A 25,857-nucleotide genomic window follows, 5' to 3' on the forward strand; every position below is an offset into this window, starting at 1 on the left:
ACACATTTATTATGCAGGAGGTTCAGTTTCATCCAAACTCCGATGTACCTTGCTCTTTCATAACCACTGGCCGGGGCAAAACTAGCAAAAGAAAGTGGTGCGCACAATTCTGTGCAAAGCGTCTGAAAGGGTTGATCGTAATCAGTCGTGCACTATGTGACGCTGATGTTAGGAACACGTGCCATTAAGACCAAGTGGTGTGTACGGGCGTGAAGTATTTACTACAATGTGGGTAACGAAAGTGCTCTGTTGTGCTACCAGGTACAAGTACAAGGCATTCAACTTCTACGTTTGTCCCAAGCAAACGATCAAGGGTGCACCCGACAGGATGTTTCGATGCCAGGCAAGTTTTTCCAGAATGTTGCCACACTGCCTGATTTGATTTTACTCCGGTCACCTTATCACAGCATAGCCGCGATGAATGCCGAAAACAGTCTAAGATGTCTGTCATAACCGTATAGTGGTTTTGGGACATAAAACTCCTACAATCGTTGTGAAAGTTGTGGAGATGGGTTTGCACTAGGCTTACCTACTAAGCGCAACCGTGTAGGGATGCGACGTCCTCCACTGCCGCTGTGTGCGAAGACGCTGCGGTCGGGTTCATCGTTTTTTCTGGCACGGTGCAGAAACTACGCACGAGGCAGGATAACAACAACAATGGGTTTATTAACCCAAGATGCAGCACAGTGCGACACTCACAGACTTGCAGGCCGTATAGGGTACTCCGCAAGACCGAGAAAGTACGCTTGCCTAGGACGCGACGACTCCCGCACAAGGGCCGAAGTCGAACGCACAAACGAAAAGCCGCCTGCTTAGCAGCGCGTCAACCCCTCGTGAAAGCCTGAGAGCATCTGCCGCGACGAGCGAATGTCGGGCGCAACACAGCTCGTATTAGAGGAGGATGTCACGCGCGCCCAAAGGGAAATGGCGCTGCGTTGTGACGTAGGCCCGCGCAGCGCGCCAGCGTAGCGTGCTCCGACATGCCAGCGCGGGAAGGAGCCGACGGTTGACTGGCCCAGATCAAGAGGCGCCCTGGCAGCCATCTTGGCGGATGCCGGTGCTTATGCGCGCCCGGGCGCGCGGCAGCTGGGGAACGAGACGCCAGGTAGCAGGGCGCTCCCGATTCCCACAGGCTGTAGCATTCGAAGGCTCGGCATCCACTTTGGGGAAGCATCAAAATGTGTATGAAATCTGTCACTTGTATGTTCAGCAACACAAACCTACCAAGAGTCCCGAACTGCTCCCGGTCCATAACCGCTGTGGACGGAACCGCGGTCGCTCTTGACACGATCATGTATGGTAACAACTAAACTGACTAAACCCCAAAAGTGCACGCGTGTCCAACACTCGACCTGTCAAAGCAATGCTGCTTTCAGCAAATGCTGCGTACGATACCGCAGCATATGCGGTCACAGATAGCAACAAACGATGTGGTATTGAAGGCACGTGCTTGGCAAGCGCACATTGATAGAAAGCGGAATTATCGTTTGCCGCCCTCACACGAAGCCACTGTGAGCGCTGAAGGCATGCAGCCAACACAGCCGTAGATCAAAGGTAATAAAGATGTGAAAAAGACTATAAGGGTTCTGGCGTTCCTGTCAATCTTCGATTATGATTATGGTGGAGCGAACTTAGGCACTTGGTTGGTTCTCAGTTTGCCTCAAAGAACGCTTTGAATCGCGAAAGACATACGAGAGTTCTTCTCACAGAAATAAGTGTTTTGTGCGTATATTGTGCTTTGAAAACGGATTTTGTGAATTTTTATTGATAGGAAATTTCCGGCATTCAGAATATTTTCACTTACCCTTTGAGATTGTCACCTTCTACTATGGTTGGGAAACGCCACCTTTGTGTGTTTGGCCACTCCAAGCCATTATAACATTGCATGTTTACGCTTGCTTGGCTGTTTGAGAAAGACCCCACACCCCCCCCCTTTTTTTACGATGTTCTCCCTCCTCCTCTTCACTTGTTCTGCTCATCTACCGTATCCGCAATGCTTGAACTTGGCAGGTATGCACTGTCCTAATTTGCAGTTACATGGTACACTTGTGTGGACGACGCGTCCAGTGAAACATCATTGCGTACTCTACATAGCAGTTGCTGCTATCTGTACAAACTTAGCCAGTACGGCGAACATGAGTGGTGTTAAACCACACAGCGTTGCTACCATTGCTGCCGTGCTTGCCGTCTGACATACAAAATTTAACACCGAGAGTGTGATGTTCAAAGTAACGTGACTTGTCGTACTGTGCCTACTCCACTTTTTGGGCAAGAAAGCTATAAATTGCTCCCCGGCTGCTCTAAGCTTGTAAAAGCTCTCTCGATCTGCCACTGGACGACAGCAAGTTTACTCCTGTTCGGTCACTGAAACAATGTCGGCTCTGAAGAGAGCACTTTCAGCGTGCTTTAGAGTGCTCCTGTTCTGATGATTAAATTAGCTTTAACTTAGTTGCATGGTAGGTGTTTGTCGCGGGCCATTACTATTTCTAGCTTCTCAAATGCCTCCCTTTGTTTTTGTTTTGCTGATCGTCTGTCTTTTTTCACCCGCAGGCTAGCAGTTTACAGTTCCTGAGTCAACACGGGTTTGACTTCAACAAGCTCTTCAGTCATGGTTTGAGAACCTCTTTTTGTTTTTGTTTTGTGTGTGTGCGTGTTATTTTGTTCTATTCTTCAGCATCGACAACTCAGCGCTTGTCTTGTTTCTCATCTCTGCGACCAACATGTTGCGCTGTTTTTAATGCGATAGTGTTAAAGAGCTCGTTTCGCAAAAATTTGACGACGGCGTCAACGTCATTTGTTGTGAGCGAAAAATCATCATCTTATGCGTGACTAAATATCGAGAATGATGCAAGTAAAATAAGTTATAAAACAATCCTGGGTCAGAGTGGGCCCGACCCAGGGTCATTTCGGTCAGAGTGGGGATCGATTCCGTGTTGTTTGCGTGGCAAGTGCATCTACCTTACGGCCACGCATCTGCTTGTGGATTGCACAGTGAAAAGAACTTTCTCTCCCTGAAAATGCAGTGAAAGTAGCTTTCATGCTTTACAAACACACGCGTTGTGTATTGACGTTGAGGTTCAAGGTATGATTGTGTAATTGAACCATGCTTGGATTGGTGATGGGAACATTTCTCCGCAAAAATTTTACAATCCCATTTTCATGCCTTGTTTTATCGTGCCCCTATCGTAAGATGCAAAAGTGCAGCTATTCTCTGCAATTACACCTTGTCTGTAATGAGAAGCTGGACGAGAAACTGCCCCCTTTTAGTATTGGTTCTTTTTACTTTGCTGCAGACAATATTCTGTTGTGCTTCAGAGTCTCATGCTCAATGTTAACTCAATGTGTACAGAAAAATTTCCGAGAGTCAATGGTACATACGCTCGGACATATCGGTTATATATCAATGGTACATACACTCGGAAATATCGGTTATAGTAAAGTGAATTAAAAATAGTGTTGCAATATATATAGTGTTTGGAATATACCTCTATAAGAGATTTTTGGATGTAGTGAAGTTATTTTCGTGTAATGTGCAACTTTGTCTTGATGAGGTTGGAGTGTAGTTGACGAGACGCTCGCTACGTAATACCTTAGGATAAATGTTTCTTTTCTCTTTGGGTAGCACAAGTGAACCTTAGATTGAAGTATAACATTGCACAAGAAAAAGCTATACATGTTCAGGAGCAGCCGTTTTTTAATTGCCTGTTGTACCATGCAAATACGGCATAACTTACGACTAATTGGTTGTTATGCTTCGTGCGGGACATGCCTGTGTAACGTGCACAATAGTCTGAGAACATTCAGTGAGCATTGACTCAAGGCAAAAATACTAAAACTTATAAACCTAACCTAACCTAACTCCAGTTATCGCAAGCTATAGGTGTCCCTAGGCTTGATTACGTTACCGTAGCTTCCTTTTCGGCCGTGTTGAGGTCTTGTGCAAGCCACCTTCGCGGTGTCGCAGGCGTATCGTACCTGAGGATGGAAGAAGCCGCACATCTAAGCCAGGCGTTGAGCGAGCGGCACGAGCAGCAGCTCAAAGACGTCGGCTCGCCGAACAACGGCCCGTCCAAGATATCCAAGGTGGAGGTGCCCAAGGACAGCCAACAGTTCATAGACAACATCCTGTGAGTTCCTCTTCTTTGTTGGGACCATGCTTGCAACGGGACAAAGCCCGTGATCCTACCTTCTTTCTCGTGGTGTCATTTCGCACTAAATATAGCACTATGGACACACACTGACCAGCCCACCAACACATTGCATTGATGTCTCTCTTCTTTGTGTTAGCATTTGTGAAGCTGAATGTTCGATGCAAGTTCGTCTTGCTAGGAGGAACCTATGGTTCAAACAAAGGGACACTAACTGAAGCAGCGAGTAAAATGCACAAACTTGCTTACCTTAAGTAAAAGAAAAATAACCCAATGTTCCCACCCAAACCAAGGTGATTGGGAGTTGAGAGATGATTAAGGAACACCAAAGAGCAGTGAATATATAGTCTTTTTTTTTTTTTTTTTCTCAAACAGTGGGGTTACGCCTCTTCTAAATAATGTGCCGAAGCCAATTGAAGTATAACGTAGGCCAGTTGGCATTTTCCAGGTGTCGCCTGGATGTGCCACGATTCTACCAAAAGTTGCTTATTGTGGTTGACCTCAGAGTCAATGACGTAAAAGCTGTCCCAAGTCAATGCGGTGGTCATTCACCGCATTATGCACAGCGAGTGCTTTTCTTTGTCGGCCTAGCTTGCAGCCACTTTTTTTTTTCTTTTGAGGGCTTTTTGTGAACTCGTGGCACATCCAGGCGACACTTGGTGACGTTGACTCTTTCGCAGGTGCCCTGCAGGCTGTCTTACTACTTCGAATCACTTAACACATCATGGAGAATAGAAATGATTCCAAGACCCGAAGAAACAAACACTTCTTTTGCAGTCCTCTAAGCATCCTTGAAAGTGAACCCGAAGTATTAAGTTTTTTTTCTTTTGTGTATGATAAACAAGTGTTCACTTTTTTACTCAGTGCCCTGGTTTATGTTCCTTTGTACCAGGTATTAATGTTCCTTTGCGCCTATTACTCCTTCCACATTTCTAATGCGGTGCAGCTCGGGCTGACCTAATTGCCCCAGCACCGCATTGGACGATTATAGCTTGTCCATCTGGCAGGAGAGTTTTTCGCCACCGTCATAATGATTAATATTGTCAAAATGATGAAACCATTCTCAGAATTCTGAAAATTTCTCGCAGCATTTCTGTTCTGTTTTTATTGGTAATTACTAACAGGTAGCCAGCCTTCTTTGTATGATTAATTAAAAGTAAACTTCACTCAGCTCGTAAACCTTGTGTGTGGTTTTTTTTTTTTTTCAAGTGTTTTTTAGAAAAGAAATATTCGGCACCAACTTCAAAATGTGAACCGTTTTAAGGAGAGACGTTCGCATCTATCGTTTGGCTCATAAAACTTTAAAAACATCTTTTCCTACTTTAAGTATTAACGTACTAGCTCAGGAAGCAACGTTTCTGACATAGCTTGGCTGGCACGAAATCTTTATAGAATGTCTTGCTCTACTAGTCGGTTCTGCAGAGGGCATAATAAATGTGGGACATAGTAGGACATAGCCCTCTGCTGTGCATGTTCTTATATGTTCTTTCACTCATAGGTCAGCACCAAACAAATAAATGAATGAATAAAGATCACTCAGATTCCCTCAAAAAGATAGTATTTTGTGCTTAGGGCTCATTTGTGCTCACACTCGCAAAATTTTTTCTCGACCTCATGCACTCAGACCCAGTTGTGCCGAAGTTTCCCTCAACCAGACTCTCTCGGACTTGGTGAAATAGTTCTCAGCTTCACATACCGAGACAAACTCGCGAAAATATCAGTACGAACCTGGACTCACTTGGATTGGTAATCATGGCCAGATCTCAGTCTGCATCAGTCGACTCGTGTATGAGTTCGCTGACCTATGCCTGTGCCTCGTAAACACAGAATAATGAGGATTCGGCACACGATAGAGAAAGAACACAAGTACACAGGGCGAGCACTGCTTGCAACTGAAACTTAGCTCGTCCTGTGAATCTGTGTTGTTTTCCTGTCGTGCATCGGATTCGTGCTTTTCCTGTATTTAAAATTACGAACCAATTACCCAGTAATGAATTTTTTGTTAAGCCTGTGCCTAACTTGCGCTCTGCAGTTTATCACGCGAAAACGTGGTGTTACTGGTTCAGAACGAGCGGCCGGTTTTCGCCACGCCTCTGCGCATTGTTTTCGGTCGACAGGGACTCGGTGCAGAAGTTTCTGGACAATGCGTCCGGCACGGAGGTCGACATGGAGGGCGAGGACGGAGTCGGGAACGCCACCGCGAAGCAGGACTCGCCCGAGGACTTGTGCATGCGAGAGGCGACCCCCAAGAAAGACGGCAGTGCCCTTCACCTCTCCGAGTGCAACGGCTTCAAGCGCAAGCTCATCTACCAGGAAGTGAACGCGCGCTTCGGCGACAAGGTCCAGCTCACCACGGAGTCCGACTCGGAAGGCATGCTCCACATCGCCGTGCGCATCACCGGCACGCCGGAAGAGCAGAGGGCCCGGCTCGAGCTCAAGCAGAAGAAGGAAAGGGTGAGGGTCTAATAATACAGTTCTTTAAATTTCATTTCACGGAATGGGAAAAACTTCAAATTACCCAAATGACAAATTGTTGAAAATTTAACGAAAAAACAACTAACAAAAGCGTGCTTCATCTGTGCACTAGTATGTTTTGGTAAATACACAAGTCCAGTAAAAAAATATTTTGCATGAAGCTTTACAGCAGCCTCACTTTTGTCATTTGCCACTTTATAATGTAAATGTGGCACAGGACAAGTATGTCTTAACAGGAGACTTGGGTCTTAAAAAATGGTTTTCTCAAAAGGGTAGTAAATGGCATGAAATCTGTTACACCTAATCGTTCTTTTCGGCAGATTCGAAATCTATAGCTGCTTAAGAGCATTTGTGAGTTTTAATTTCCCAGTTTCTTTTTATTTCATTTTTCTTTGGCTTTCTGCGTTTCTTTCTTCTAATTCTTTCTTTCTCTTTGATCGTTCTCTCTCTCTCTCATCAGAATTATTTGATCACGTGCCAAACAAATTTGCACCCATGTTCTGAGCGCAAAGCAGGATAGGTCGGGGAGACTGCGTTCCAGTTCGTGGTGATAATAATTTTTGTAAGCGACTAATGAGGCACCTTCATGCCTAAATAGCCTGGTTGTTAAAAAAAATGAAACAGCTTTACCACAAAGGTTAAGCAATGAACGCGGCAGCAACAAATTAGAAGGTCGCGTGCAGAATGAAAAGCAGATCGAAACTGTGCCCTGCGTTTCTCATGCACAATTTACACACAAAACATGCTCACAGGTACAGATGAATGCAAATAAGCATCTCAGTTCTTACATCGCTGTGCCAGAAAGGCTCGCCCTTTCTGCAAACGGAGACTGTGCAACAATTGCAGTGACCTGTGTGCACTCGGTAACTATGACAGAATCATTTCAGTGAAAGCCCAAGGCCAGCCAAGGCTTATGATCCTCCCCATAGCATCCACCCCCCTTCTCTCCGCGGGGCTAAGTACGCGTGGGAGATGAGAGCGTGTGCTGCTGGGTGGTGACAATGTGGCAACGCGTGCTCATTGAGCTGAAAACACGATAGTCCCTCCCCCCCCTTCTGAGATGTCTGTCAACAGCGGTAAGTGGTAGATATAAATAGCTTGCCGTTTGAACGTTGAAGGAGGTGCTCCTTCATGGCCCAGTGGTTAACGGCTCCCATTCACGATTCAGAGGTCCTACGTTTGATTTCACACGCCGGGGTCTTTTTCTGAATTATTTTTCTCTCTTTCGTTTTCATATATATACATGCACCATATTTACTCACAGAATCCTCGCACTTTTCTTGCTGGAAAACTGATGCAAAGTTGGGGGGTGCGAGAATTACGCGGGGAAAACTTTGCACGAAAACGTACAGGGCGAAAAAAAAATGAAGTGGCCGCAAATCGGGATTTCCACTCCAGCAACTTACAGCAAGCTTTAAGAAGTACTAAATAGAACTTACCTCAACAATAAAAGCAGAGGTTCAACACAATGCAAGGTTTATTTGAGACACAAAAAGTGCAAGCAATTAGTCGAGAATTAGAATACCATACGCAAAGCTTGTGGGCGTTGCGGGCGTAGCGGTAGCGTTTGTCGCTCAGCAGGAACCCTCAAAAGGTAAGCGTAGGACATCAGTATTGGGCTGATGGCTATTTAACAGAATCGTCCGCAGTTTCCTTCTGAAGAAATAAAGTTTACCATCAATCCCAGTTTTAGGCACACGGCAGGCCCAACGAGCCTTGGTGGCCTTCAGCTGCCGTCACCAGTAGCGAACACGAAACTCGTAGACTCCGAAGGGCCTAACGGTGGCCCTGTTTCCGTCGTTTAGTGCATGATCTATCACTTGCAACATTAAGCAGCCGTAAAGCTTCAGTATCACTCCATAACGTGCCAAGATTACCAACACAGCATACAAAACACGCCGCAAAGCGCACTGGCCACTTCGGCTTGGCTTGGATTGAATCTGTGTGCAATAGTACGCTTGATGCTTAAGAGATGGCGCCAGATGGTGTGTGCTATCATCATCAGTGGCTGGAACGAGCAGACAACATTATTGGGGCAGTTTTTGGGGGCGCAATAGTTGATACTTCTCAAAGCTTGCTGTTAGTTGCTGGTGTGAGAATCCCGCTTTGTGGCCACTTCATTTTCTTTTTCGCTCTGTGCGTTTTCGTGGAAAGTTTTCCCCGCGGAATTCTCGCACCCCCCCCCCCCCCCTCAACTGTTCATCGGTTTTCCGCCAAAAAAAGTGCGAGGATTATGCAAGTAAATACGGTATTGATGTCTATACAATTTCAAGATGCGTCTCATTTCAACATTCATATTGCATGACTGAGTCACGTGACATGGCTGTTGAATCATTATAACGTAAATGCATCATTATAACATGTTCATATCATGGTTCACATTTCATGGATGTTGATGCCGTAATGAACGTTGGCATGAACTCATGAAATGATAGCACTCTGCAGCATTGCGGTATTATCCGCCACTTTGTTAACTGGTCATATTAGGACAATGTCATATGAATTTCCTTGTCGTCAAATCGTAACGCTGCCCACTGGACAGAAACCAGATTTTTTACCTTACGTTGTGTATAGTCGAATCGCCTTATTACGATGCCAGATATAACAACCCATCGGTTGTAACGACCACATTTCGGTGTACTTATGGTTGTTCTATGCTACTCATTGAAACTGGGTTCACATATAGCAAACATTTTTCAGAGCCTCCTACTTTTACAACCAACACTTCGGCAAAGCCGTGGTAAAAATATGTAGCATACAAAGTGCAAAAATGAAGTTAGAACAGGCATTCTAAAGCGTGTGAGAGGCACACTCATGCATAACTCACTGCAGTTTACTTGCGACAAAGATATTGTAGACTGCGGTGAGCACCACACGCAGATTTAAGACACTGCGAGCAATGTTGCTCACTTTTCAGGCATTTCTTCACTAGCAGAATGGTAGTAAAGAAAGAAAGAAGATTATGAGAAGCAGCATGAAAACTTGCAGTCAAATTTCGCGTGGCTGACTTTTCCGTTGCTGTTCTCTGCATCTACAACTGCCAATAGAGAACTAAACAATGCCTTAGAACACTAGAAGCCATAAATACAAGAAGCGATAGCTTTTTTGTGGCACGAAAATTTCACTGCAACTCTCATCTCAACAATTCCATAATGTGCCGCAAAAGGTCTTCCGCCTTTCGATTACGAGAGAGACTGGTGGATTCATGATAACGACTTCCGCATGGTTGCCACGTTAACAGATAAGCATCGGAAAAGAGCGAAAGCGAAGTGGGCGGTGGCGACGAACGTTCCATTTCGTCTCGTCACCGACAACCTTATCGTAGTCACCTGCGAATATCTGCTCGCCTGCTCATGCTAAAACCTTGCGCTCAAAGAACAGATCAGTTAAAAAGGGTGTCTTTTTGTCCCACAACCATAATTGCCACTATCTTGCGGTCCTTTCCTTGCATTATGGCTGGGTGCCTGGCACATTTCTAGTCAAGTGCCACATACAGGTTATCGTGACATAGCATTCTTGATAAGAAAGTGGCCAATGCTGGGTTTTCAAGAAAAGTGCAAGCAAGCCAGATCACAAATATTGTTGTGAGACTAGCCATGAAAAGGGGTGTCTTCTAGTGATGGAGTGACGGGTGGTGCAAGCGCGTCATGCTCTCGTTCGCAAGTTCACCACTGCGTCGAACTTGGGTATTGCTTGCAACTTTCATCTAGAAAATGCTGTCTAGTGAAGATGAGGCGTACATCGCTGGTGTACTGCTGTGGAAAAGAATCCTTTCATAATCGCACAGCTCTCCAGGTGCTAATTTTTAAGATACTGAACTTTACCTGAATGATCTGATGTGTTATATTTGCTGCTTTCTCAATGATGACATTACTTTGCAATTAGTGAAAGGCACTAGTAGGAAATAATATGATGAACTTCATTATGCTAATTTAACTTTCAAGTTTTTTCGTCAATCAAAACACGCCCTTCAGAACCAGAAATATTACCGTAATTACTCGAATCTAACGCGCACCTTTTTTCTGGTTAAGCCGGTTCATAAATCGCATGCGCGTTAGAATCGTGTACGAACAAAAAAATTACGGTCAATCTATTGCCATCGGCAAATCCAAAATGGCCGCCGCCTACGTGCGTCGGCATGGCGCGTCGGCCATTTCTGCCTATGTGTTTCCCATGTGCGGCACTTCGTACGTGTGCTGAGGAGTTCGTCATCTAGTAGTGCATTAGCATCGACGGCGTCGAAGGGCCGACTCCAAAAACTCGAGCGCACCACGATGCCACTTTTAAAAGAAAAGTCATCGCGTGTGCAGAAACGGACGGAAATCGAGCCGCATCGCGGTCATTCGGAGTTCCCGAAACGTGCGTGCAGGACTGGCGGAAACAAAAGCGGAAAATTGTCGACAGCAAAGCTTCACGCAAAGGCTTCAGTGGACCACAGCAGGGTCGGTTTCCGCAAATTAAAGAGCTGCTCGGCGAGTATGTGCTTGAGCAGCGAGCGGCGCAGCGGCCCGGGACGACAGAACTGCTCCAAGTGCGGGCTATGCAATTAGTCTTAGAAAAAGGTCTAATGCGGAGCCAGTTTAAAGCGAGCAGGTGCTGGCTAACTAACTTTATGAAGAGGAAAGGCTTTTCCCTCCGAAGGGGAACATGCATATGCGAAAAGTTTTGCGGAGGAGTACGATGAAAAGCTTCACGGTTTTCAGAGGTTCGTTCTAAACTTGCGGCGCAACAACGGCTACCTTCTTGGGCAAATCGGGAATGCCGATTAGACGCCTCTTTACTTCGACATGCCTGGCACCACAACCGTCGAGAAGAAGGGGGCGAAGCAAGTTCGCGTGCTGACATCGGTCCACGGTAAAACTACAGTGACGGCAATGCTCTGTTACACGTCAGATGGGCAAAAGCTTCGCCCGTACTTCATATTTAAATGGAAGACGCTCCCTAAAGGAGTCGTTTTTTCGAGTGGTGTGATCGTGCGGGCCAGCGAGAAAAATGGGTGCGCGTTGCAATCGATGTCTCACTTTTTTTTTTTTTCGCGGTGGAAATCGGGTGCGCGTTACAATCGAGGGCGCGGTAGAATCGAGTAAATACGGTAAGCATAAGGTTAAAAAAAATAAACTTCGAAGACAAAGCTTTTGGGAATCAAACCCGTTAAGGAGTTGAATAGTTTATCAATGCCACTTACTTATGCACGAAATACGGTTACAAATGACTCGTGGCCCCTTGCTTGCGTGCTCGTGCCTTCACAGGAGGATCTCGAACTGGCGCATGGCTTTGGGCGGGTCCTCGAGCTGCTGGCTGCGAGCGGCAAGTTGGTCGTGGGGCACAACATGCTGCTCGACATCATGCACCTCCTCTATCAGTTCGTGGACGACTTGCCCCAGGTGAGTAGAGACAGTGCAAGCCGTCATCGTCATCGGCTTGCTGCAGGATGGAGGCCTCTCCCAGTGGTCTCTAATTTGCATAGTCGCACAATCGCTGATACACGTTTATGCCTTCCAATTGCTTCGTGTCATCTGTGTATCTACTGTATTTGCATGCTTGTAGGTCAATCCTTCTTATCTAAATTTGAAATTCAAAGTTTTGGGGCTGACCTACAGTCAAAAGCAGTTGTGCCAGTTACAGCAGGACAAACGAGAAATCGAGCATGGGGTGGTTAGTTTAAATGTTTGCGGGTTCTTTCCTGTTTCACCTGTGCCAAATCATTATTAAGGAGCTTGCACAGCAAGCATCTGATGCTCGTGCTTTGTCCGGCAGCAGCGGGCGTGTACACCAGTGTTGCCGGTGTACGCTTCTGCGGTCGCCGACTCGCCACTCAAGGCGTCCTCTCCGGTGATTCCAACAATGCTGACTAGATGGTGCGGTGCACACATAAAGGCTCCACTAATGAAGGCTTCTTACAAGCCGTCAGTTTTCGATTACCTGCGCGCTCGCCTCCTCGTTACTTTGTCCACATCATTCTCCTCGCTTCATGGGCATGGCAGTATGTGACCATTCCCTACAATGAGTGTTATGCATGGGTACCGATATCTCCCCAAGCCCCATCACCTGCCTGCTCTCAACGCCATTGAAGAACGCCTGATAGCTCCTCGTCTGCAATTTATGAGCGTTAGGCATTTGACTCACGGCAGCAGCCAGTATAGTAGCATAAAGGGGCGGGTGGCTAACGTGCCGATCAGCGTGGCTGACATTGTGCAGTGCTGGCTGCAGAGCGTGCGCGGAAATGCTGCCTTTGACGTACTGTACACATCATGCGCCGGCTCGTTAAAAAAACCTATCTACAAAAATGGTCTCGTCAAGAAACGCCTGGTGCACCTAGAGAAAGCTCCTCTAACATTCATTTAGGAGATATGGCGGTGTTGGTTGTTCTTTTTTTTTTCAGTCAGCAGTGCCACTTCTGATTGGAAGCGCGGTTCTTCCATCAATGGTTGACATTGACAAAAAATGGCATGCATAAATAACTCTTATAAATGTGTTGATTTTGATATATATTTGCATATGCAATAATCAGTGGAGAATGGCAGGCAGTGTAACGTTGTCATGTAGATTACTCTTTTATAACTCTATTGTTGTTCATTTTGCCATCATAGGATAATCATTTGCACATATATGAAACTTAACTTGAGAATTAAACTTGAGATTAACTTGAGAATTTTAGCTGAAACTTGAGCATTAGTGTGTCATAACGAATTTCAAAGTGTTCTTGTAGTGGGATAAGCAGAGTGGACGGGACCGTTCTTGCGTATATTGCTCACACTAGTTCAGCAAAGCTTTCAGGAACTTGACAGGTTGAGATATCAAGTTCCTCGGAATGTAATTGAAACAATTAGTACTGATGAACGATTACGTAGGCCTTAATCAAGTAGCCCTACTGAAAATCTAGGACCCCGCAGTGAGGTGATACGAGAACTTCAAAGTGGTGTTTCCACCTGTAGTTTCTCATTGTGCATTTTCTGGCCTAACAGGCGTCATCTTACTGCATGAGTAGGTTTTTTAGTAGCGTGAAATCGTAATTTATTATCGTAAAGAACATGACTTCACTCTTTAAAGTGCATTTAAAATTACCTAATATACTACACCTGCACGTCGCGGAGTTAACATTCCAGCCGCCGCGTGCGCATTTTTCATGGAGGTGAAAATGCTAGAGGCCTGTGTGTTTAGGCCAGGTGCATATTCAAGAACACCAGGTGGTTGAAATTTCCGAAGCCCTCCTCTTCGGCACCATAATGATATTGAGGTTAAGTGACTTTAAACTCCATCAATTATTGTTACCCGATAGTGCAGACGGAATCGCACTTGTCTAGAGCACTTAACCGCCCGCTTCAGCGACCGTTTTCGGCAAAAGTATGCAAAGACCAGTGCCATGATGATATATATAACATAGTCATAGCGGGGCTACGTCCTTGTGTTATAATTTTAGAATAAATGGAAGCTTGTAGCTAACTCGAGGTAGCAGCTGCGTACAACAGCAGCGTCTACAGAAATGCGCTCCGCCGCCCTAGACACCAGTGCGATTTCGCCTGTACTTTACAAGACACCGATGACCTGTCAGCCACAAAAGTTTGCTGGATTAACAGCACGTGGCAGAGTGACGTAAAACTGCATTGCTTCATCACTTACCGTGATGCAGCAGACGAGGCTGTCTGCCTCAGCGATTAGCAGCAGCACGTTTTTACAACACCCGGTTCCCGGATCTTATCGCGGAGGCTGCGGCCGATAATCTCAACCTTAACACCCGGCGTGTCATGGTAGGTGATGCTGTGAGGCTGTTTTTCGCCGCTCTGCCACTCGCTGCAGGTCCCGCAAACTTCTGCGGCCGACAGTACATCGACAGTTTTACGGCGGTCTCGTCTAGTGCACCGTTGAGATGCGACCCCGAAGGATACTTCTGGCGGTGTGGTGTTAAACCTGCTATTCTTGTCAGTGTTTTGACCTTCAAGCAAAACTGTTACAAATCATCTTTTAAGCGAAGGTTCTGTTAGTTACGGATATTGGTGTAGGCTGTGGCAGTTTGGTGTAGGCTGTGGCATGCCAGAACCGAGTTTGCGAAAAAACTCGGTTCTGGCATTCGTACAAAAATGCGTGCGCACTGAAACCTCATTTTCGCAAAGTTGCATCTTACAAGAAAATAAGTTTGCTACATCCAAAAATTGGTATAAAGGTTATTCATAAGACTGTATCTTTTGCAAGACTATTTTTTGTTTACTTTGTTATACCTGATATTTCGTTATATCTGTGTTCACTACATTGAGGTTTAAGTGCATGTACAAATGAAGCCCGCAATGGCGCGACAGCCAGATGCCTATTTTTATGCGCTGTTTTCGAATAGTTGGTGCTCTCTTGTGGTCTCATCACCAATCAGCTGTTTGCTGATCGCTGATGCACAGTGATCTGATCTTTTTTCAAGGTCGCTTGTCATTTCGCGGGGTTAAATATTATTGTTGCTTCTCATTGTTTCACGCATAATCGTCCCTGCTTTGCCTGCAGCAACAGAAGTGTCTTGTACTTTCGGAGCTTCTGGTTGAAGGTCCAGTTCCCAGCTTGGAGTAAAAAGTTACGAGGGAGCATTGCACAATGTTATCGAAAAAGTAAAAGAAATGATACGTGAGGGCGACACACTAGCCAATCTTTGCTTAGGTCACATCGTCTTCATGGAGGAAGGGCTTGCAATTTTTATTTATCATTATTTTTAGCCACCATTCCGTTTGAGAATCTTCCAGTGCAGTTCTTTCTTTTGTTTTCTAAGAATTTAACATTTTTATTATTGCGGATATTACAGAAAATCGAAAGTATACACAGTTGTACATATACAAAATGTGGTTGTGGGGTATAGTGACCATCGGTAGGACGTTTCGTAAGTTTGAGAATGGTTGAATGTAAGTTGGCTTACGACCCGTTTCTTTTTGTTCAAGAACTACAATGAGTTCAAGAGTATGGTGAGGGCCGCCTTCCCATGCCTGGTGGACACCAAGGTTCTCGCCAGTGACAACCAAATCAAGGTGAGTTGTTGGGCATCGCCAAAAACATTGTGGCGAGGTAACTGTGATGATTGTGGCATAACAGTTATCCTAATCATGCAACGGTGACCTGCCACGGTAATCTTATGGTTGTGGGGCTCGGCCGCTGACCCAAAGGTCATGGGATGGAATTCCAGCCACAGTAGCCACGTTTTGGTGAAGGCAATGGGCTTGAAGCTCATCTACTTGGATTTAAATGTGCCTTTAGAACCCCAGGTAGAGCTCAAATACAGTCTAACCCCTTTATAAAAAAAACTGATGTAAGAAACACGTTGGTATAAGAGACACCATTGTGCCTACAGTAAAATACAGGTTGATAAGAAAGTGCATACGTGGTTACCTGCTTATAAGAGACACGAACTGTTGCCCAGAGTGCCTCTTATAAAAGGGTTTAACTGAATTCAAAGAGCTCGAATATTTGCACTGGCCTATCATTAGGTCTTGTTTACCCAAAACGTAAGCTCCTTGGACCATTCCCTTGCCTTTGTTCTGCTCAGAAAATGAGTCTTCAATCTAAGACCCCATTTCCAGCATCTCCAATTGGTGCCACGTCGATAACGCTCATGTTCTTGTACCGTAGCCTTTTTTTTTTTTTTTTTTTTTTTAGTGATCAGATTCACCGTGCCATGGTTGCGTTGGGCAATCGCACATACCGGTCTTTTATTTGTTTGTTTTTAACTGTTTATGTTGAAGGAGTTCTGAACCCCCCTTTGGTTCAGTAAAACTTAAATTGAAACTTTCGCTGTTGCGCTCTGTTTTCACCACCGTTTGGGCTTGGTATAAAACACATTCCACAAACACCAAACGCTACTGTGATACAGTTCAGCCAAATTTTGTAGTCCGTGTGTGTGGCTTGAAGGCTTTACAAGCATACTGTGACGCTGCTACCTTCTTGTTTCCTCGCTCTGTACAGGTGATGCCCATCCTCGCTCACTTCGCTGGGCGGGCCGCCAGCTGTGTGATGTCAGATAGATTGCTACTCTTACTTGATAGCTGACAGAAATCGGGAGCGGTGTTCGGATCGGTGCGCATGTTGACACGGGGGGTCGCCATGTGCTGCCGTAGCTGCACTGGAGCGCACTGGAATCGCAAAAAGAGAGAGAGAGCGCTTTTAGTGATTCGCGCTCAGGGTCATGACACGTGCTGACATGGCACTTCTCTCTCGTTATGTTATTCCTCCCCATGTAACTTCTAGCCCACCCGTCAGGACGAGAAAGAAAGTGGTCTTCGACTCTGGGCTTCAGCCACAAGAGTGCTTTTAATGGTGTTTAAGGTTACCTTTACAAAACGAAACGGATGAGACTCTAGGTTCCTGCTTGTGTAAGTGTTGTTACTGCAGGAAGGACTTAGGTAATTTGAAGAAAAAAAGATAAAAAATTCTTCAGACCACTACTATTTGTTTTCAAGATATTTAAGTATACTGTCTGATCTGAACGGGTGAAAAACAATTATTGCTCATTCTACCTTTTTTGTACGCTCTTTTTTTTCTTTCAGTTATCAATATTCATTACTGAAAATGTCTCACAAAAGATATGTATGATCGGTTCTTGGCCAATTCCCTTGAGTGGGTATTAGCAATAGTAGTGGTTTCACCATCATCAACCCTGTAACATTGCTTGTTGTTAACAACTTCAAGAAAATCTTGTGAGGATCAGTTCGTGATTCAATGAACTCTATTACTGAAATCAATCGGTGATTACTTTGAAAAGTGGTTCAGGACCACTTAAGTTGGGGAATGGATGGCACATACTGGTGTGCAACTACTAGTGCCCATCAGTTCATTGTTTTTAATGAAAACTTCACAAAACTTTGCAAGTTGCTTGAATGGGGGTTTTACAGTACGTTTTGTGCATTTTGCAAGAAAGCACAATGCCGTTCTAAAAATAATAAAGAATAAATTATTTGTCTGTTTTTATTTTTAAAGGAACTTTTGTTAAAAAGCTTCTGCATGTAAACTGGTGAAATGTCTTCTGGTTATTACTTATGCCCAGGGTGTCCTTCTGAACCAAAATAATGATTGTAAGCATGAACTTTCTTTAGTTGAAAATATAAATATTTTATGACTACAATATTCAGCCTGTTTTTTGACGAAAAACTTCAGCGAAAAATACAATTTTTGTGGAAACAACATTCTTATCTCTAGCAAGAGTGCATAGTGTTAAGAAAGAAGTCACAAAAGTTTGCGTTTGATGGCTCCAGCGGTAGAGCAAAAATGCCCCTTTTTTGATGCAAAGTAGTGTTTGGAGAAAATGCCATTTAAAGTTCGAGTTGGTGCAATGCAGACATGGGATCAGGCGCGCTGTTTCTAAATGCATTCCACTATGCGCACGGACTCGCCACTTTGTGGAAGCACTTGTTAGTTATGCTGCAATATTGTGCCATAAAAATTGAAAAATCGTATATTCAGTCATTTTTGCCCTTCATCACCCCCTTAAAAAGTTTTTATGTTGCATTTTGTTGTGTGAGCGCACTACATTACTCCTTCGTTTAACCGTTCCCGTACTCTCTCGCAGGATTCGTTTGCCACGACAGCCCTGGGGTTACTGCTCAAGCAACTTCGCTGCAGACCATCCTGTGTTCCGCCCGTTGGTAAGTTGCACGTATCCAATGAGCCCTGCAAGACTTTTTGAGCATGATCAGAGAGCGCTGCCAACCTGTGGTCGAGACACACAAAAACACGCATGCGAAATATTGTAGTGCAGCATGTGGCCTGCAATGCACAATAAGTTCACATATTCAACTAAAGATTGCTTTCTCTTCTCTCGGCAAACGAAGCTACAGGCTCGAAACCACTACGTCCCGTGCCAAGTATCTGTTATTGCCTGATTTGTGTACGATGCACTCGGTCTTTACCGAGGCTGCCCCGGGAGGCCGCGACTTGTCCGCACGTACGCGCGCGATCACACTACGAAGCCACGTATTTCGAGGGGGAAAAAAAACAGAAAAAGTGCTTGAGGTCACAAGGTTTGCCTGACATATTTCCTTTCCCCATGCCATCCCTCCCTGCTTAGCTTTCAGTGCTTTTCTTGGGATGAGAAGAGAGAATGCAGTTGCTGCATGTGACAAATATTTGCAACTCTGCTCGTACTGCACGGATTCAAAAAATTTTTGCGGCGGTGAATTCGTGAGGCAATAAGCTTATTTAGTGAATGCATTTCATGGCTACTTCCAAAAGTGTTGCAAAAGTGTTACTTACAAAAGTGTTGTTTAATTCCACAGGCCAGTAGTGTGACATCGTACATAGCGAAAACTAGTGTGGCATCACAGAAAGAGCCAATTTTCGTATTGTAAATGAGGAACGGGCAGGATTTGAACCAAGGTTCGCTATGTGGCACTTCAGTACAGTCGAGCCCACATATAACGGCCCCACTCAAAACCAACTTTTGCTTAAAACGAACAATATCCACGTGACCATGAAAATATACATTGGTTCAATGGCACAAAATCGCATTTACAACGAACCTCTCCGAGTGCCGCTGATCGGTTACAGCGAACGGAGTCAGCGATCTGCCGACTTCCCGGGAAACCAATTTTGACCACCGATCAGGCATCGGCGAGGTGCCTATACATTCTTATTGTTAAGGGGAGATGCTACTCGAAAAAGGTTTTTTTTTATTTCATAACCCAGCTCCTTGAAATTTTAGGTGTTAGTAAAGCTTGCAGTGCTGATTTCATAACTGCAATTATTTGTTTGATAGCTATAGTAGTTCCGGAGTTACTACAACTTTGATATCAAAATATAGTGTTTTTTGTGCACATAATAAAGCTTACTAAAAATTTTCACACAGAATTGCAAAATGGCTCATTCTGCTGCACTTGAGCAGTACAATACAGAAAAGTACCTCAAACAGAAAATTTATTTGCTACATTAAAAAAAAAAATTAAAAGTACTAAATGCATATTTTACATCTCTCTATCAGTGTATCAAGTTGTGTAACAAAAAATCTGTGATGTATAATGCAACCTAAAGTAGATACTTGTATTCTAGAGTGGCTGATTAAGCTCTGTGCAAAATTTCATCAAGGTAGGACTATTTTATGCCTAAAAAAGATTGTGCACAAGATGAGAGAATTACCTCAAAATGGAAATCGAGAAAAATGCATTTGAAAGTTGTAAATATGTTTACTCATGATTACACAGTGCGATTTGCACAAAACTTGGTGATATCATAGAAGGGACACAGCTAGAGCACCTAAAATTGTCCTGCTCCATATGTGGATCCTTCTCGCCGCTTGAGAAGGGAGTCATCAAGGCGCGCTTTCTTTGCCACGTTCCGCCGATGGGCCCTTGCCTCGGCTGTTTCACACGCAGACATTCTTTCGATTCTCCTCTGGTCGCGGGATCGGCCCAGGGTGATCAGTTGATCTGGTGGGACTACACCAAGCTCCTCTAGCACGTGTTCAAAGCTTGAATGTCCTTTATTGAACCACAACACGGCCATAGCAGCTGCAGTTTCCACTGTTGTCCGGGAGGCAAACTTAGTCTTCGGACACAACAACCAGATTTTGCTGTTCAAAGATTCTGCAGCGTTTTGGGTCTTCCCTTGGATACAACGCACCAGCAACTTTTCATCTGTGAGCCGCTTGTAAATGGGAAGCACAGCCAATCCTTGAGCCTTGGTCAAGATTGGTGTGTGGTCGGGTGGGGCCTCCCCAAGCGCTTCAGCTCGCCTATGCTTGCACCAGGAAGTCGCTCCTTCTGGACAGTATCGGTGGCTGCCTGCTGTGTTGCTCGATGATGAATGGAAATATGAGGCCCAGATGGCACGATGCATTTTCAGAATATCACCTCTGTTGTTTGTGATTGCAATACGGTAATAGTTCTGCAGCTTCTGAATTGTGCCATCTGTCAGCTTTTCCCCTCGTGGAAGTCTTGTTGGCAGTTTCCGAAGTGCAGTGCCTAGACGCTTGGCCACATGGTTTGTGCACTCCTCCTTGTCCACAACAGCTTCACCATATACCTTGGCCTCAGCGACAGCGGTATAAGCTTTGCTGTCCCCATCACTGAGGAACTTGGTGAAGCGCAATGGTGTTGTGTATGAGGATGTCCTGCCCCATATGCGCAAAGCTGCCTCAGTCTCCATGGCATGAGAGGAGCACTCTGTATTTTTTTCGCAGACAGGTGTGTGGAATGCTTGCCATATTTCTTCCTCATCACCCAAGTCCTGGTGCCGGCTACAGGCAAGGCAGTAATTCGATAGCACTTCAAAATCTAGGCACAAACCAGTGTCCACAGACACAGCAGTGCCGATGCCATTGTGGCTCTTGTGCCCTCTTTTTTGCCATGTGCCATCATACATGACAGCAACATCAGCCCCATCCACTTTCTCTTTAGTTATCATCCGCGCTTTCGCCAGGTTTTCTTGCACAGCTTTGGTAGCTGCAGCATGAACTTTTTTGCCGATTGCAATAAAAGTCTTATGATGCATAGGTATTGGCAGTCCAAGAATAGCGCAAAAACGCGACAGCTGTTCATGCCCAATGCCTATTGCACGCGCAGCCACAACTACCTTCACATTGACAGCGAAGCTGTCGCGCGAGCTGCCGCTTCGGTAGCTCCAGTCATCACCGGCATCGGTGGGCTGTCTTTCCGGCAGAACACGCCGCGAACTATGCGCGGCAGAAACCACTGACTCAGGACACTCACTGTTATCACAGTGCAGCTCGAGGAACGAAGAGAGGCCCTTACGTTTACTTGCGGTGTCGCGAACGACGAGTCCAGCGGTGTGGCATGTTGGACAAACAGCACGGCTTACCATCGATGTCAGTGCGCCGATGTCACAAAATACTCCGCTCACAGAGCCACAAACACTCTTCGTTCTTTCGCTTTCGAACTGTTCAATCTTTTTTTCTGATGCGCTGATGAACTTGATCGCGGCGTCGATTTCGTCAAAGTTCCCGCAAGCCGCCGTATCCCCGCTGCCTTGATTAGGCCTAGTGGCCCGCGGCTCGCATTCTTCTACCGCTGCTTTGCGCTTCGGTTTACGTCGACGCCCTTGGTACTTGTTCTTGCTTGCAAACTTTCGTGCTCGGAAGTCTCGCTTCTTCGAGTTATCCATGGTGAACTCGGAAAAACATAGAAACGCACGGCAAGTGCCGATCGTCGCAAGCGCTCAGCGAGCGAGGCCGATCAGATGTAGCCTATGGCGGCCTCGGTAGCGTACCATGTGACCGGTAGAGATGCGCGAAGCGGCTGCAGCTTGGCTGCAAACCGACTTGGAAACGACTGTTTTGTGAAATTCCTCACTAAAATACGAAACTAGGGGGACGCCTGTACACTAGAAGGAGCCTTGATCTACACCACCGAACAAACCCCGATGGCGGACGTCATCGTGTTGCCGAGTGGCGGATTTTCAAAAATAGCCGTCGGATGCGTGAATTCGCGACTTCGGCAGCTACCTTCACTAGCGCAGATCGACTTTTTACCACTTTCTCGTTTGAATTCAGCTATGACCTTTGGGGAAATGATAGTTGAATGATCAAAAGTGATTTTAGCAGCAATATCTCAAAAGTGGAAATTTTCGCAAAAAACGCGATTTTTCGACCCGCATCTCCCCTTAAACGCCGACCCTGCCTCCGCGCCCCTATAGTTGCCGCTCTCCCCAACCGCTTTTTGTTACGCACCCCTCCGTTCTTGTCCCCCTGCTTCTCTGAGCACCCCGCATCGACAGACGAGGCTCGTGTTTTCACACTGCCACCGATTTTTCGAAGACCGGTCCGCCATCTACCCTGTTTCGATCGCTTGTACTGTCGTTGGCGTCGCTAGCCTGAACTGATTAGACCATTTGCCAACGTCATCGGCCACCGACTATATCCGATAGTCTGCGTCTAGTGCACGCGCATATGCTACCTCGACTCTGATAATTTGCGATTCCTTTCGTGTTTAGGACTTGTTCTCGCTCACTTCGCACTCGACTCATCATGCCTTCCAGGCGCGTGCGGAAGTGCGAAAACGGCTGTTTATTTGCGCAGAACGAATCGCAAAATATCGAAGTTCTTGAGGCCGAAAACCCGCCGGCGCAACGAAACGATTTTTCGACCACGGCTGCCGATTTTTCATAGACTTCTGCGCACACCGATTCAGGCGGTCATGCACTCTTTCCAAGTTTTTCTACGTGTGAGTTTCCCGGACCTTTCAAGCAAGATACCCAACCTGCCTCCTTCCCGTGTGTTTTGGCTTTCAAGGTCGCCCTCCCTCCGCATCCTCCCCTCTCTTTATCGCAACACCTTGCCCTTCTCTCGCACGCCTGCTCACCTCTCTTAATCACAGCCCCTTCGCCCGTCTGCACCGCTCCGCGACGCCTGCCACACTGGCTCGAATTAGTTTCGTTTTCCGACTGGAAATGGGCCCAGAGCTGTTCCACGCGCTGTGACATGTGTGTCGCGTGTGCGCGTCGTGCTCGCTCTTGGTGTGCGTGTGTGATCATGATGGCCGACGGCAGGACTAGCACGCTTTTTCGTGCCGCTCAACAAAACGTTGAAAGTGTGATTGCTTGGCTTGAGCGTAATCAGCGCTTAGGTGCCGCGTTGTGGAGCGCTTGCTCGTAGCTGTTGAACACCTGGCAACCAACTTGCCACTTCGGGCGTCCGGGTATTCAGCTATTGAGATTGTGAATATTTCGTGGGCGGTGGTGACGGCTATATGCGCGCGAAACTGTTCTTGCGAGGCCGACTTCGTCGAGGTCAGGCCCGATGCCGAGTCCGAACAGGATCACTGCGGCGGCGATTTGTGGCAGCGCGTCGTCGACTCCGACCTGAGAGAGTGGGTAGGACATCTGTTGCGATGGTTTAATTACGGTTGATGATGATACCGACACTGCGGAACCGTGCACGGATTGGGGCATAGTGAATGAAGTATGTGGCGAGAGTGATTTGGAGGAATCGGATTGCGAGAACGACTAAACTTTGGAGCCAGTGCCTCATGCAGCTTATGCCACGGGCCTCGGCGAACGAGCACCCTGCTGTTTTAAATGAACTCGAGACCGCCCTTATGGCTTCTTCTCTTCGAAACACGTCTATCACGGACTTTTTGGGGCAAGAAAAGTTTGTGCTTTCACTCTCAACTTTTTTAAAAGCTGTGTTTCATTTACTACGAACTTCTGGATACAGCGAACGGATGCCGCGTCACGCTCAGGTTCGTTATAAGCGGGCTCTACTGTATTCTACCGCAGAGCCATGCCGGTCTTTGAATCTCCTTCACACAAGGGTCCTGTACAGGTGTCATGTCGAGCAATTAATTAACAGGTGTAACGTACTGTAGCAGAACAGCAAAGTAACGAAGTGTCACACAACAAGTGTTGCATAACAGCCAGTTTGGTTGGTTGGTTGCAAAACTTTATTGTATAACAGCCAGGTGGCTTCAGCTTTTCACCATTTACAAAGGGCTCAGCCATAATTTTTCTGTCGTCTTCATTGACATCAACAAAGCATTTTTAATTCCTTACAGACATGCAGTAGGTACCTCAATTATTTGTATAATTGTGATGAAGGACGTAGCAGGTACCACCCTACTTCGTAAAGTTATGACATATGGCATAGTGGGTACCTTGCAAACTCTACTTGCAGTAGACACCCAAAGAGAGCTTACAGTGGGCTTCAGAAGAGCTGCCTTAGCAGCTTTCACTTTGACTCTGTTGTGTTTTCTGTTGAGGCCTGGCAAGATTTTTTTTAGCATTAGAGGAACTTATGCTAGTTAGTGGGGATTCGTTTTGTAAGTAATTTAGGCATGCAAATTTAGGTTGCAACATAGGTCATCTATGCTTGTGTACACTCAAACTGGGTTATAATGACGGTACATATTACCTACATGAAAATAAGTTTGTTATACCATATTTACTCGCTTAATCCTCGCACATGCATTCTTCTCGCACCCCCCACATCGCCCAACAAAAATATGATTTCTTTCTTCTTTTTTTTTCCTCGAGTAATTATTGCACCCCCGAAAATTGCCGCAATAATGTCGTCTGCTCATTCCAGCCACTGATGCTGATAGCGCGCGCCATCTGCTAAGCATAGAGCGTATACTATTATTGCACCTAGATTCAATCCAAGTCAAGCCAAAGTGGCAAGTGGGTGTTGCGGCGTATTTCGTACGTTGTGTCTGCAATGTTGTTACGTTATGGGGCAATACAAAAACTACGCGGCTGCTTTCAAGTTGAAAGTGATTGATTATGCACTAAACAACTGCTACAGGGCCGCCGGTAGGCCCTTCGGAGTCGACGAGTTTGGTGTTCGCTACTGGTGACGGCAGCTGAAAGCCACCAAGACACATTGGGTCTTCCGTGTGCCTATGACTGGGATTGATGGTAAACTTTATTTCGTCAGAAGGCAATTGCGGATGATTCCGTTAAATGGCCATCAGCCCAATACTGATGTCCTACGCTTACCGTTCGAGGGCTTCTGTTGAGCGACGAACGCTACCTCTATGCCCGCAACGCCCACAAGCTTTGCGTACGGTATTCTAATTCTCGACTATTTTCTTGCGCCTTTTTTGTCTCAAGTAAATCTTGCCTTGTGTTGAACCTGTGCTTTTATTGTTGAGGTAAGTTTTAATTAATACTTCTCAAAGCTTGCTATTGGTTGCTGGCGTGAGAATCCCGATTTGCGGCCACTTTATTTTCTTTTTCGCTCTGTACGTTTTCGTGGGAAGTTTTCCCAGCGTAATTCTTGCACCCCCCTACATTGCATCGGCTTTCCGCCAAAAAAGGTGCGAGGATTAGGCGAGTGAATCTGCGAATTTGTTGTAAAGGTTTATTCCTAACACTATCTCTAGTACCAGGCTATTCTTCATTTATTTCATTATAACCAGTACAGTCGACTCCTCTTAAACGGAACTTGAAGGAGATCCATAAAACTGTTCCATTTATCAGAAGTTTCATTTAAGCAAAGTAAATGTATTTAGTGAATCAAAAACTTTATTCAATTTGCACAAACCTCACCTTACTCATGAGGATGAGTAGGAGAAAAAAAGGAGTGAAGGGTGGCTTGTTTGGCAAACTTGAGTTGTTTTTTCACAAGGTACGCACCCATGCCTAACAAACTAGCCAGAAATTATGGACAAGCCTCATGCTCAAAATAGCGCTGCAAAAGTTTAACAGCCTCTTTGGCTGATCGGTCTGGTGACACCACTACACTGGCAATACTGTCATCACATTCATCGCAGGAAGGTTGATCCTCATCTTGCACTTCAGCAATCATTTCTTCGACAGTCTCCTCACG

The 25,857-nt window shown here is 45.7% G+C and overlaps 1 protein-coding gene across 2 annotated transcripts in view; it reads left to right on the top strand.

Annotated features, from left to right (window-relative positions):
• The window catches only part of LOC119179485 (poly(A)-specific ribonuclease PARN), a 62,969-nt gene that overhangs the window by 3,978 nt on the left and 33,134 nt on the right, over positions 1 to 25,857 (top strand). For both annotated transcript variants that reach the window (XM_037430562.2, XM_037430563.2), the window contains exons 5-11: positions 262 to 343; positions 2,551 to 2,611; positions 3,965 to 4,127; positions 6,266 to 6,602; positions 11,873 to 12,007; positions 15,536 to 15,622; positions 18,154 to 18,229. In XM_037430562.2, the coding sequence (XP_037286459.2) occupies positions 262 to 343; positions 2,551 to 2,611; positions 3,965 to 4,127; positions 6,266 to 6,602; positions 11,873 to 12,007; positions 15,536 to 15,622; positions 18,154 to 18,229 (941 nt within the window). The remainder of the gene's footprint in view (positions 1 to 261; positions 344 to 2,550; positions 2,612 to 3,964; positions 4,128 to 6,265; positions 6,603 to 11,872; positions 12,008 to 15,535; positions 15,623 to 18,153; positions 18,230 to 25,857) is intronic.

The sequence above is a fragment of the Rhipicephalus microplus genome, chromosome 7 (genome assembly GCF_043290135.1).
Source record: "Rhipicephalus microplus isolate Deutch F79 chromosome 7, USDA_Rmic, whole genome shotgun sequence".
In the NCBI taxonomy this organism is placed as follows: Eukaryota; Metazoa; Arthropoda; class Arachnida; order Ixodida; family Ixodidae; genus Rhipicephalus; species Rhipicephalus microplus.